Source organism: Amphiprion ocellaris, chromosome 12 (genome assembly GCF_022539595.1).
Source record: "Amphiprion ocellaris isolate individual 3 ecotype Okinawa chromosome 12, ASM2253959v1, whole genome shotgun sequence".
Classification (NCBI taxonomy): Eukaryota; Metazoa; Chordata; class Actinopteri; family Pomacentridae; genus Amphiprion; species Amphiprion ocellaris.
Window position 1 is genome coordinate 4023274 of NC_072777.1, and position 14565 is coordinate 4037838.

A 14565-nucleotide genomic window follows, 5' to 3' on the forward strand; every position below is an offset into this window, starting at 1 on the left:
TTTGGTTAGAACAATTCTCAAGAGATTTGTCTTTCTGTCATTTTTCCTCAAACTTTTATCTCAGCCTTTATAAGATCATGCAGTTAATTTCCTTGAATCACTTTGAATGTTGTCGCTTGAGGAGATTATTTCGTTGTGTGTTTGTGTACCTGAGCAACAAGACTATTGGCTGGTGAGGCACCTGCAGTTGTGTGTGGAGCCTGCAGAGAGACTTCATTATTGCATTTAAAAGAGCAGAGGCTTTGCTCGCTAAACAGTAAATCCACACATCGTGAAAAAGTTGAATGCAAGATAGGAGTTTCTTTAATGATTCACACCCATCACACAGCTGCACACACACTCTCAGTGGAACAAGCGATACAAACAGTCGACAATTTCCACTCTCTTTTTCATTTTTATTTCAATTTTTTATTCATTTTGCACAAGCTTGCATATATACTGCACATACATTCAGTTCATAGAGGGTGAAGGCACGAAAGGCAATTTGACTACTGGTTGTTTCTTGGGCTGGGCCAAAGCAATACAGGGGAATAAAATCTCAAGAGAAAATACAAAACTGCTTCAAACTAGTTTCAGCTTTCTAGTCCACCCTCTGTCCTGTCAAACCTTTTATTTATTCATTTAGTTTTTTTAAAGGAAAAAAAAACCCTGTCCAGTTCCATTTAGCTGCCAGGATCTCCAGTCATCATTTCTGTCAATGAGCGAGCGCGTTAGATTAATTTTTTTTTAAAATTCACTTTTAAAGTAGATGAGGATTAAATCTTTTAAGTTGGTTCTACTTGTTCAAATGCAGTACAGCCTTCCCTGTTTGAAAAAAAACAAAAACAAAAATAAAACATCAAATAAATTAGGATAAATTAAACCAATAAATTACACAAAATTTGCAAGACAAATAGACACCAATAACAGGAAAAAAAGCAGCCATGTCATGGGTTTTATTTTTACAACCTGTGTAACTATTCAGACTGTATTTAAACATGGCTGTTCCAGTTGGAATTACTGCACTAGAATCGAATAATAATGTCATACAAAAAGCATCAACAAAACACTATTTACATAACATATTGCTAAGTTATACAAAGGCAGTATTTATCACCTTAAGTCCACATCATCATTGATATTTACAATAAAAGAGGAGCAGTGTAATAATAATAATAATAATAATAATGAAAATAATAAAAAAAATTGAAGAAGAAGTAGGAATTACTACTGAAAGCATAGAGAAACAAAAACCTCTTTCAAACAGGTCAGAAAACAGATCAGAGGAAATTATCGCGACACGCACGCACACACCAAACACATGTTGCCAACGCTTAATGAGAATCATTTACATGTCAGGATGGTACTCCCAGGGCTGGGGGAGGGGCCACAGTGTTGAGAATTGTGTCACTCGCTGGTTCACAGGTTCTCATAATCGGTCTTTTCTCTCTCACAGACACACACTCATGTACAGTACGTCTATACACACACACACACACACACACATGTACACATAATGCAGAGCACACAGGAATTCCACAAACTGTATCCCGACTGTAAAAAAAATTGTACAAATGACTTTTTTTTCTGCCCCGCTCTTTCTTTTTATTTTATTTTTTTAACTATACAGCATGTTCCCCTTCCATGGCACTAGACTCCTGATGACAATGAGTTCCTGTCTCTGTCCCAGGTCAAATCTAGAGCTACATTGGCGGCGGTCTGCCCTTGTTTTTTTTTTTTTTTCAGGATGACGGGGTCCATGCGCTGCCAACGTTACCCCACCGCTAGTCTAATGCATGTCAGAAAAATTAAAGAAATGGATGCTGGTGCAACTTCAAGGGCACTGCCGATGGGAAACAGACTCCCGTTAAAGGCATGGCAGGGGAACAAAACAACAAAAATGAGTCCAGTTGGAGAGAGATTTTTTTTATACCCTTTCTTTTCACCGTCCTCCCCTCAGCACTCTGAGTGATAATAGAAAAAAACTGTACAGCTATTCTTTGTTTCATCCTGACAGTATTTACAGTAGCAACAATATCTCATACTCTGAAAATTGTATTCCAACTTTTAATTTTCGGATCTCAAGAAGACAGCCATTCAGCACAATACAAAAAAAAGTGGTAAAGAAACCAAAAAAGGAAGAAAACTGGTCACAAAAACCTGCAAAAAATAAAACCCTACCACTATTGCTCCTAATCTACCAACAACTCACTTGTTCAGAATACAGATTCAAACAAAAGCTGTCACTAAAAATACCCTCGAGATTTTCTTTTATGAAACAATTTCTAACAGCGCCTTCCAAGAACTTCCACTACTGTATATATTTTTTCCCATAGATTTATATTTTACAATTATTAAAAAAGACTATATATGTATTTTAATAATGTTCTCCTAAAAATCAAATGAGACCCCAGAAAAGGAAAACTTGACAAAAATATTCTCGACACGGTATTAAGGTCTTGCTAATCCTTCTTTTTTTCTTCTCTTTTTTGCACATAAGTCTTCATTATCCTGAATTAATCTTTTTAGGCGCAGGAACTCTTTAACTTTAGGGTGGAGTTGCAGGAAGGAGGGGGGACGATGATAATCTGTGCATCAGATAAAAGTGTCCCCTCCTTTCTCCTTTGTCTGTGGCGCTTTAGAGCCCTTGGCTGGTGCTTTGAGACTCTGAGACATGCAGGGCCGAGCCCATCCTTCAGTGAGAAATGTGTCCGGCTCGCTCTCTCAGGACTCTGGATCTTAAGTAGAAGAACACTGGAGGAGAGGAGGAGGAGAGGTGGGACATATAATGAAGGGAGTAGCTCTGTCTTTCTCTGCCTCCTTTTGTCAGGCGCTTTGTCTCGCTTAGACAAGTCAGCAGGTTAAGCAACCTGCCCTGTTTGATCTTTTGTGACACACACACACACACACACACACACACACACACACACAGACACACTATAAGCTAATGTCGCCAAGGTGAGATCAGCAGATAGCTCGCACGCACCCTAGAAAGTATTCACTCTGCTTCAAACTTACCTCATCAAAAGGGCAGCTAACACTAAGTGCTTCATAAAAATCTTAAAAGCCTGAGAGGGTGGATGAAAGTTAAAAAAAAAACTAAATAGATACACAGCTCAAGTGGAAAATCTGGGATTAGAATCTCAGGTGAAAGTGAAAGGAATGCCGTTTAACAACCTGGGCACAGTGGCTTCGACAGAATCACACTTAGGGTCTTTAAAAGCTGCCAGTGTGGGATGGCAAGACAGAGCGGAGGGCTTCAGGTGCATGTTCTTCCTCGCTCTGTGCCTTTGTCCCTGCTCTTTGTAGTGCTGAGAGCTTCTCTGTCTACCCCTGGGGTGAGTGCTCACCTCCGACCTCGTATTGTTGCTCTAAGAGAGGAGCTCAATCACTCACAGGCAGGTGAACATGGAGAGAAGCAGCGATGTGTGTGTGTGTGTGTGTGTGTGTGTGGTTTGTGGGGGAAGTTCACTCGAAGTAGAATTAATGCGTTTCAGCTCATATACACTTCTTTCTTTAACCCTCCTTGAGTTATCTCCCTCTCCGTGATGCATCTGTTCTTGCGTATTTGCTTGACTGTTGTTTCACTGCACTTTAAATTGCCACGATATTCTAATATATTCAAGTATCATCTGCAGTTGAAGTAACTTCATAATGTCATTTGCACCATGTATAGGCTAATCGTAATAAAAGCCTGCCACGTAAACAGGCTGACTTCATTTCAAACGAGCTATTTAGTGTACAGTGCTATAAAAAGACAAAGAAAACTATGCAGCTGTTGTAACATGTTCGTGTTCATTAATCCTTAAAATTGATGAAACATTGTGAGAAAATGAACGAGTGTTCTTTCAGCAGGTTAGTTCTCAAAGGTGGAGCAGCAATGGAAATACAGCTGTTTAAAAAAACCCAGCTGAAACAAAAAGCCACACTTCTTCTGATTACTTCATTATTTCGGCATTATTTACTTCATGTGTTTCTGCAGCCTGTTTATTTTCCCCAGCAACAGCACTGGACTAGTCTAGTGTTGGATGAACTATAGGTGAATAGAAAAGCCCACTTCAATGTCCCTTTGATTAAAACCCAAATCCAGCAAAGCTGCCCCAGGCCCCAACCACCAAAACTACAAAACAAACAACAAAACCAAAGTCCGCTCCAGTAAAGGACAAACTAAACCAAAGTGAGTTTAGGAGGAGGGTGGGGGAAATGTGTGTGTGTGTGTGTCTGTGTGTGTGTGTCTGTGTGTGTGTGTGTGTGTGTGTGTGTGTGTGTGTGTGTGGGTGTGGGTGTGTGTGTGTGTGTGTGTGTGTGGAGGGGAAATATTTCAAAATCTAAAAAATCTTTTGGAATAATATTAATAGCAATAATTTATTTTTTTCTGCAACGGCATCAAGGGACAAACAAATCTTGAAGTGCCAATCTTCAGCAAGCAGTAGTGACAAATAATCATAAACAACAAGAAGAAGAATAGTAATCAAAATAATAATGTACACCCAATAAACACAATGCCCTACTTGCAGGGAAAAACACACTTCAAAAAAAACAAAAAAAAACAATGGTAGAGCTCAGTAGCTATTTGAAACCGGTCCGAGTCCCACAAACCAGAACAGACCAGTACCAAGAGTCTAGTTTTAGACCAGTCAATAACCTGAAGAGGCCTTGTTTTTGTGTACATGTGGCTGTGCTCAGTCTATCAGGCACCCACTTTGCACTGACAGTTCATTTGAAAACCCCCAGGACTGGAGGCGCACCCATGGGTGCCACGAGTAAAGTCTTTAAGAGAACCCAGCCTATGTTCTTAGTGGTGTAAATGGAAACTCTGGAACTCCTTCCACACTCAGAGGGCTTTTTAGTTAGTGTTGATCATAAATCAGGCCAAACGGATGAGGGTTCACACGGTCCAGTAAAACACCCAGCGCGATCAGAGTCTCTTCAATTCAGAATCATAGAAAAAAAACATAATAACCATCGTAATATAAGAACAACAATACAATAGCTAGGTCATTTAGGAACTGCCACAAAGGCTTCAGATTGGGAATGCTACTCCATAACTTTCATACATTCAAAAAAAAAAAAAAAAACAAGAAATCAAAGTTGGAGAAAAGGGAGAAAAAAAAAGAGAATATCATTTTGAAATTCTATGAAATCAGAGAAAACAAAAGCGCAAAGCGGTGAGCGAGGAAGAGGAGGAGGAGAGATTTACTCGTGTAGAAGCTCTTGGAGACAGTTGGGGGACTTGAAGATCTCGGGGACCTCGCTGTCTAGTTTGCAGATGACCTTGTAGATGGCCTTCTTCCAGGACGGGTCCACGTCTTTGCCGGCCACGATGGCATTGAAGAACTCTCTCAGCGTGATCTCGGCCACTTCCAGGAAGCGATCAGGGACCTTCAGGGACACAGAAAGGAAGGAGACGGTTACTTATGTGGACTTGTTTGATCATCCCACCTCATTATTTTTAAATGCACAGTTCATTTCATGCATTGCAAAGGGAATTTTAAAGGTGGTGCTTCCCGAGCTCTCCTTGTCATGACGTAATTGTTTAACTTTATAGCAAGCAGTTTTGATCTAAGTCTTTAAAATGCTTCAATCATTGTCAACTATAAAACACGGATGAGAGTTGACTTGCTTCCAAAAACACAAATCACCCCTCTCATGTCACCATGCAGTTACAGTGCCTTTGCATTGTCCTCAACGCTGAGTTCATATTTTCACTGTGGATGTAAAACCATAAATCTCCCGTCTCGTGAGCATCCACTTCCTTAAAAACCGACTGAGGTTGTCGGCCTGAGAAAAAGTCTTTTCTTGCGAATTCTCAGGTTTCTCACTTCCCTCCTGGCAACGTAGCGAGCGTGACATGTTTATGAGTCCCTCTGTAAATCTGTGACCAAACAAGAGAGTGGAGCTGCGCTGAAGAGCGGCGGAGAGGTTGCTGGCGAAAGAGGAAGTACTAAATGCTTTGGGAACGGGGAGACACGCCGCCTCTTTAGTGTCCCTGACAGCAGCGCTCACCGACACCATGGAGATGATTAGTCTGGCAAAGATCTGTGACACCTTCCCCCAAGCCAACACTCTGTCACACACACACACACACACACACACACACGTTTATGCAGGCGTGAGCACACACACCACCGCACACACCTCCTTGTGCCAAGGAGATGACACATCCTGTACTGTGACAGAGCTCTACATAATGCACACACACACACACACACACACACACACACACACACACACACACACACACACAGTAGCCACCCCGGTGTATTTGGCTGAGTCTCTTTCCTCGACTCGAAGCTCCAGGGCGACGCAGCCTTCAGGGGTCACCTGCTTGGATAATGCTGACTGTCTCCCTGCCCGCCTCCCTTGATGCTCGCACACAAACACACACTCACACACATGCACAGAAGCAGCTTGCCCAAATGCCTGACAGTGCGCACTCCGCTCCTCTCCTCCAGTGTCCTGCAGATACTCATCAGGAGTGTCAGGACACAGCAAGGTTAGTGGCCACTGGAACACACACACATCCACACACACTGGCCTCCTCGCATACACACTTATACACACATGGGACGGCCACCCGCCCCCCCTCGGGGTGATGAATGGAGGCTAAGATGCCTGTGTGTCTAGTGTGTGTGTGTGTGTGTGTGTGTGTGTGTGTGTGTGTGTGTGTGTGTGTGTGTGTTTGTGTGTGCATATCTCTGTCCATTGCTGGAGTGAAAAGGTGAGTCGTGAATAAGGAGCTTGTGCACTTGACAGAAAAAAGAAAACACAGCCTAACCCAATTCCCCAAATATTGAATTCCAGTCCGGTGGGATTGAAGGGAGTATAATTCATTGTTTGGGCTGCTTGTCTTTGCTGGAACACTGGCACAATGACCCCGGTGTGAGGGGCAACTTGGTGCGCTAAAGTAAGTGAGTGCTCGCCTTTCTCCAGAAGACCTCGGCGGTGCAGCGTCCCGGCCGTTAGATGCAGGGGAGTGCCGCATTACTAAGAATATTCCTGCATGGAATTTCTCCTGACGTTTTGACTATAAAAGGACAGCAAAACGCTGACTGCAAGGAGAAAGCAATGTCAAGGAGAAAAGGGTATTGGTATTTCAGATCCTCTTGACTGAGAGAGCGAGAGAGAGTGAGAATGGGAGGGAGGGGAGGAGAGGGGAGGGAGATGGCGAGAGAAGGAGGGGCTGAGAAGAGTCTAAGGAGAGAGAGAACAGAGGGAGTTATTCCTGTCCCACAAGCCTTTGTTTTGCGAGTAACATGCTATGAGTTGTGTATGTGAGCGAGCTGCCTCCTGACCAGCAGTGAGCCTTAACTATTTGCACCCCACCGCCTCCACCGCCTCCCATGTCCCATTCAGTCCTCCCTCCCCTCGCTCTCTCTTCATCTTTCTCTCTCCAGGGTCAGCTGTTGGGCCTTTGTTCCAGAGGCATTGTGGGGGATTATCCAGTGTGGCCGTTCATTCGCTCGGCTGTCCGGTAAATGGGGCCAATCGCGTGGCTCACAATCCTTCATACATATTTCATAGGGCTTTTTAACAACTTCTCAACAGAGCCCAAAATTAAAGGACAGATGTATGAAGAGGGGAGGAGAGAGGGAAGGATGGAGGAAGAGGTGTGCAAAAGAGGTGACTGAGAGTGCATCAACACGAAGTAGGACAAACGTGAAAATGCATCTTTTTCCTCTTGGACTTTTGGTCGAGTGCCACATTTCAAAAAATCTGAAAATGCTGGTTTTAGATTAAAATCCTTTGGGCAACAATGGCAGAAAAACTTCTGTGATTTTGTGTCTGTAAGTCTTATGGCAGATGGTGCAAGAAAGACGGAAGGGATGGAAGTGTGTGTGGCACGGGGGTTCAAAAAAACAACCAAAAGCTTTCATGAAAAGGGATATTACTGTTGCCCCCGCTTTGTGTAACACAATATGAAGAGGAAGACGGGGAGGGGAAAACAGAGAAAGAAATGAGCAAAGGAGATAAAGCTGCTTTTCCCCAACCTTTGCATTGTGTTGTGTATTGGATAAATACCAATCAAGGAGGACGTAAAGCAAGCAAGAAAAAAGAAAGCAGGACTGATCGCAATGAGGCAGTTAATCACTCTTTTTCACCGACTTCCCCCCTCTCTCCCTCACAACTCTGTCCCCCATTCTCTCCATCTCTCTCTCTCGTGACAGGTTGCTTTGAGACAGAAGGATAAGCTCTTTTTCAGAGAGAGGGAATCGGATTTCCTGCTTTTTGATGAGATAATAAAATATGACGGAGGACAATAGGAGCCTGTGGATGGCTTGCTGGGAGCTATTCAGTCCGGCAGCAGCACCCCCGTCTTAAGACTGCTTAGACAAACGTTTAAAAAAAGGTAGCCAGAGGCCCAAGCCCTCAAATAAAGGCTACTGTTACACACAACCATGCACAAGTGCATGCATGTGTGTATGTGTTTCGCTAAAGCCTGAGAAATCTCTTCTCTCTCGGTGACTCAGGGTTGGCTGTTTGTTTGACCAATGTGTTTCTCCCCGTTGCTTTTGGGAACTGTCAGGAGATGTATTGCACCTTCTATTTGCACAGTGTTAGCCAAACAAGACAAGACCCTGGAAGATAAGGCCGTGTGTGCGCAAGTGAGTGTGTGTGCTAGCAAGCTGTTGCCTTGAAGGATGAAATGCAGGGACACAACATAAGCCCCCACTGCTGGCCAGGTTAATTCCTAACCCCAACCGGGCCTGGGAATACCAACACTTCCCATGCATTTTGGTCACTGTATTGGTGCGTGACAGGGATGTTGCAGGTTTTGTAATGCCGTAGATGTTGCCCTCTGGCACCGATGTGTCTTTTTTTTTAAGTGTAGGGACAGTTGGATGTCTTCTGCCACTTTAAAAAAAACAAGAGTCGAAACAGGAGTCTGTGACATTTCAGTGAGTCAATCCAGAGCTTTCCGAACCTTCGAACACACGCTCTCACATAGGCCCCTGTCCCTCACATATCTGCTCCAATCAATAATCTACAAAGGCCTTGATAAGCCCTTGGCCCGCACTGTCACTTTAGGCAAACACAACCCATGTCCCCTCTCTTCCTACCCCTCACCATGCTTGTCCCCAACCCCCCTCTCCTGCTGATAAGACTGTGCCATGGCTCAAGAGTCCAACCAACCGGGGAAAAGAAAGGGCAAAGTCACGCTTGGTCCTTAGCTTTAACATTTCTTTCTCAAGTGCAAGTTATTTCCCTTCAACCTTTTCCAGTATGTACCTCCTCACATCTCTCGTTTGTGGGGTTTGGATCAGTGCTTTAGGGAGACCGCTGGGACGGGAAGCGGGCCTCAAAGCTGAGCAAACACCAGCCACCCTCGCTGGGCTGATAGCCTTGAGAACGTGGAGCCTTGAGGGGCTGCCGTGTATACGTGCACGAGCGTGTATATCTAGCTGTCTGGTGTGTCTGCGTGTGCATGAGCATTAGCGTCACATGGGCTCTTCTCAAGGTGCACCTCCACAGAGGAGTCAAGGACAGGACAGGGTCAAAGACGCTGATGAAGTTGCTCTATCGCATCTCCTCCCCTTCTTACCCAAACCCCCCACACCCACCCTTAGACACACAGGCTGACAATTCATATCATATCACGGGCCCTTTTGGCATCTCTTTCCTTTCATCTTCCCCTCGGTTTATAGAAATTGGGGGTTGTGGCGCGGCTACAATAGACGCGACAAGCCAGAAATCACAGTCCGGTACTCAAAAATTCATCGCCTCAGCTTGTATGGCCGAGGGAAACGAAGGGGAGGGGGTCATGGGGGGGGGCCTCTGGAGGTCAGGAAGTCAGCCCAGCTTTGAGAAGCTGAGAGCGCAGGAGGCAGAACGGGAAAAGAAAGGAGCAAAAAGGGAGTCTGGAAGATAGGAACAGGACATCTGGAGAGGAGGAGAGTGGGGGGGTGGGGAGGGAGAGGGGGAGGAAGAATAGGAGGGTGGGTGGGGGGGCAAACAATAAAGGGATGGAGGGCAAGGAGCTGCAGCGACAGAGGGAGGATGGAAGATGGATGGATGGATAGAAGGAGATAGAACGGAAGGGCAAGTGAGGGAACAAGATGGCAGGAGAAGAAAGAAAAAATAATAAACTGCATATTGGATTGAAGGAGCGAGACTTTGGCATCGGCAGGGCGAGTGTGTGTGTGTGTTTGTGCACGTGTGTGTTTGTGCAAGTGTGTGTGTGTGTGTGTGTGTGTGTGTGAGAAAATGGGGGGGTTGCTTTGACACATCTGCAGCTCTGATGCACGCCCTGGTCATTTTGGCATGCGTCCCTTTGCCACGCTTCATTAGTCTCGCACACACACACACACACACACACACACACACACACACACGGACGGAGACCAAAATGGTCCAGAAATAATGACATAATCAGCAGCTGTGCCACAGAGCAGGCTGCCCCTCACAAGGTGACCAGGGACAGAAGGAGGAGGGGAAGAAAGGGGGAGGAGAGGGGAGAAGAAGGGAGGAGGAGGAGGAGGTGGTGGTGGTGGTGGTGGTGGGTGTACTGCTGGAAAAGCAAGCTAGCGCAGTGAGCTGATATGTTTGTGTGAGCAGGTGAGGAAATGAGAGAGGGGGGGATCATGTACTTCTTTATGTTTAAGTGATTCCTTGCTAGCCCTGTTGCCCCAGGCTCTACACACGGCTCTGGTCATTTAATCGGCGCACTGAATAAATCTCTAAAACATGCACACACACACTGTGCACGGTGAAGAAAAGACCTGTCAGGCTACGTCAAACGGGGGTCCTTAATAGCCCCCAGCCATTCACCGAGAAGCAGATGATGGCGCGCTCTATACTCCTCGTTCTCGAACTCTTCTCACTAAGAGAATTAAAAAGCCATAAGACAAGTTGGAAATGACACTCGCAGCACTCGTGGAGCAGCGGAGGTCTGGGCTAATGTGTGAAGATTTGTTTGAATATTTCATTTAAGATCTTTTGTAGATAGATTTACTTCTGCCAGCGGACACAAAAAGGCGAAGTACCGACAGCATTCTTGTTAATGTTATTGCCGGCTTCTCTTAACCCTCAGAAGCCCAAGAAGTTTCTGGGTGTTTAGTTTTTTTTACTCACTGTGGGTGAATTGTTTTTACTATAATATAAAGTCCTGCACCTCAATGGAAACAGCACAACCATAGCTAGAACGTGAGAGAACTCAGAAGTGTATTTTGTGCAGTATACTAAAGTTAGAATGCCAAATGAAAGTTGAATTTCTTTCATTTATTCTTTTTAAAATATTTTAAAAGCCTGGAATATTTTTCCAAATGTGTCCACAGGTGTTAACAATACTGGAAGACTATAGATATTTAACTTGTCACATTTTTTCTTACTTTTCTCCAATCTAAACTGTCTACACAGCCTGCAGTTCAGTCCAATTCAGCTGAAAAGACCCTGAATTTTTGTCATGTGACACTAATGGTCACTAATAGCTTCTCAGTTGCCCTGAAGAGTGTAGATTTTTTGTGTTTTTACAAAATCTGGGTAGTGCAAATAATTTCTTTTTGACAATTTTTAAAGTAATTTTGATCAACTAATATGATTAGGATAAAATTAGGTTTGGCAGAATTTGTTTTAGAAAATTTTGGCTGAACCTTTTAAACCTGTTATAACAAACTTGCTACCTCTAACAGTCTCACAACTTCAGTAACATAGGTAGTGTATCATATTTAGTTGTGTAACTCTGCGTCTGTCTGTATCAAGTCTGTGACCCTGTTCATGTTTAAAACAGTCATGATAAATGCACAATATAAAGCATTTCCTGCCCTCATGTCATCATTAGCCCTAAAGCCTTTTTGCATCTTCTGTGTGAAAAGCAACCCAGCTAGCATGGGATGTTCCCACAACATTAGCTAACATTACCTACAAGTTCTAGTCATTTTTTTAAATGAAACATTTCAATCAAAGTGTTCTAAGAATGTTTCAAGAATATTTTCATTTCCAATAAATTCCTATCAAGGTAATCTCATGTTCTAACAATGATACAAAGGAAGAATGTTGTCAAACCAACATGTTATTACAGCTCAGATGTGGGGCTTTTGTATTTTAATAACATATTATTTGCATTGTGACATATTAATAAGAACGTTCTATGGGTTGTTTTTGGAATATTGCAATGGAACACCATTATAGAACTTTGTACTGTAAAATGTTTACCCAGTGATAACAAATGCAGGATGTTCTCAGTGTAACATTCTGAAAATGTTGAAGCATTGTTGGGACCTCAGATGGCAGAATTTATTGTTTAACAAATGTGGAACCTCGTGCCTGTAACGTTCTAGAGATGTGGTTGATGGAACACATTACAGAAGCTTGACAACAAAGGAAGAACATTCTCAGTGCAACATTCAGTTTGGGGCGTGACAATGTTATCACCAAACATTTTTAGACTATCTGCGGTTATCCCATCTTTAAAGAACATTCAGGGAACTTAAAAGAAAACTTCCCACTCAAAACATTAGAGGAACTTTGCAGAACCTTCTCTGAACATTTATGACAAAAAAAATTCTGGCTGGCACGTGTCCGTTGGTTCTGTTGGTTTTATCCAGTGTGTGAACAGCAGATACTTGTACTGATTTGTTGCTGTGCAGGTGTAACGTGCACTTGGGGAGTTTGTTGCACTTGAGTGAAAGAAAACGACACAAGATGCTGTAGATTCGAGGGGGGAGAAGACGAGTCGGAGGGGAGGTGTGTGTTGACATAAACCCACTGGCAAATTGTATTGGTTGTATTTTTGGCAGGTCTGAACTTAAATCTATAGCGCCAGCTTTTCATCTCTCTCCCTCTATCTTCTACCTCTTTTTGTCTTCAATCGCTCTTCAAAGAGAACCCTAGAGCCCTTCAGTAAAAGCACCACACCTGTGTGCAAGTGTTTTTTTTTTTGTTGTTTTTTCTACGTATGTTTCTGCATGTTTAAATCTTTGCCTGTGCATCCAGTGCAGTGGCTCTGACCTTTTCACCTCAAATTCCCTGAGGTCGAGCCCCGGTCAAAGACGCACCCCCCACCCCTCCAACGAACACACTACGTAGTGAGAGAACCGGGAATGAAGGAGCGTAAGACAGGGAGGGGAAAAGCAGCAGCAGCAGCAGGAGGAGGAGGAGAAAACAGACATTAGCTTCTCTGGGTGGAGAACAAATGGAGCCCCGAGAGGGACGTGAAGAGGAGGAACCAGGGAGAGAGGGGGGAAGGAGAGGTGAAGCACACAATGCTATGGGGCACGGCGGTTGGACAGACAGCATCTGCTCTCGGCTCTCTGTGGCTCCGGTAATGGATGGAGAGCCGGAGAGACACCGGGAGCACGGCAAGGAGGGAGGAAAAGTTGGGTAAAAGGAAGAGGGAATGGGAAAAAAGGCATAGGAGGAGGTTATACTTGGGGAAGTTTTCTGTCACTTTGGGTGAAAAACCACTAAAACAAAAAACACCCAATGGAAGGATGTTATCAATTCAAATACAGAGATGACAGACGGATAGACAGACAAAAGAGGAAGAGAGACAAAAGGGGTGACACATCTTTGCAATAGGAGAAAGAGCAGCTGATAAGGGAGGACACATGATACCCAAGTGTGTGCACGCAGTCGAAGGCTTCTCACCGCTTTTTGCTCACATAGAGATCATAAGGACTTCCTCTTTAAATGCCGTGTGTGTGTGTGTGTGTGTGTGTGTGTGTGTGTGTGTGTGTGTGTGTGTGTGTGTGTGTGTGTGTGTGTGTGTGTGTGTGTGTGTGTGTGTGTGTGTGTGTGTGTGTGTGTGTGTGTGTGGGAGGAGTGGTCACTGACAGAGAAAACTTGGCCTAGTCTGTCTTATGGAAATCTGAGAGTTTCCCAGAGCCATCATAAAAACTGCCTCTTTATGAGACCCTGCCTCACTCTCTCTCTCTCCCCCCTCTCATTCTCTAACCCATTACCAGGTCACACACATTCCTGTCTTATGAAAGATGATGTGTGTTGTCATTGGGGGTTCAAAGACAGACAGAGGGGGGCTGCGGAGTAAAAAAAAGAAAAAAGAAAAGGACACTAAGTGAGAATTTTCACTTGAGTCCTCACATGAAAGCCGCCGCTCGCTCAAAGTCAAGGCTTTGGGAGGCCGGGTGTGTTTTTCGGAAGACTTTGATGGGCGACGGACAGAGCGAATGAGAAGCGGAGAAGAAAGGGAAGAAGAGAGGGGATCAGGAGGGGGGCTGAGAAAAGAGGAAAAAGTAGAGCCGGGGTCTAGGTAATTAACGGCAAGCTCTTTAATTACTGCTGGTGTTCATTGTGCCAGAAGGAATGTGACAATTATGCCATTAAAACTTCCTAATGGGGGGAAAAAAGCGAGGGAGGAGGGAGGAGGAGGGGAGATAACGGAAGACATGCAAAAAAAGGAGGATGAAAGAATGAAGAGGGAAGGAGGGAACAGAAGGAAGAGAGAGAGCGAACGAGGGAGGAGGGGATATGAAAGGGGGAGAGAGGAGGAGAAGAAGGAGGAAAAAAAAAAGGGGGAAAACAATCGCGACAAAAGAGGAGCTGGGAGGGAGATGGGGAGCGTATTAGGCCAGCACAGTGACAGAGCAGATTAGCATCAAACAAGAAAGGCCACAGACGTGTGTGTGT

General features: G+C 44.3%; 1 protein-coding gene across 1 annotated transcript in view; it reads right to left on the minus strand.

Annotated features, from left to right (window-relative positions):
- Window positions 1–381: 381 nt before the first annotated feature.
- Window positions 382–14565, minus strand: part of LOC111581384 (prospero homeobox protein 1) — a 32807-nt gene continuing 18623 nt past the window's right edge. The window contains exon 5 of the mRNA XM_023289527.3: window positions 382–5361. Within this exon, the coding sequence (XP_023145295.1) occupies window positions 5176–5361 (186 nt within the window). The 3' untranslated portion in view covers window positions 382–5175. The remainder of the gene's footprint in view (window positions 5362–14565) is intronic.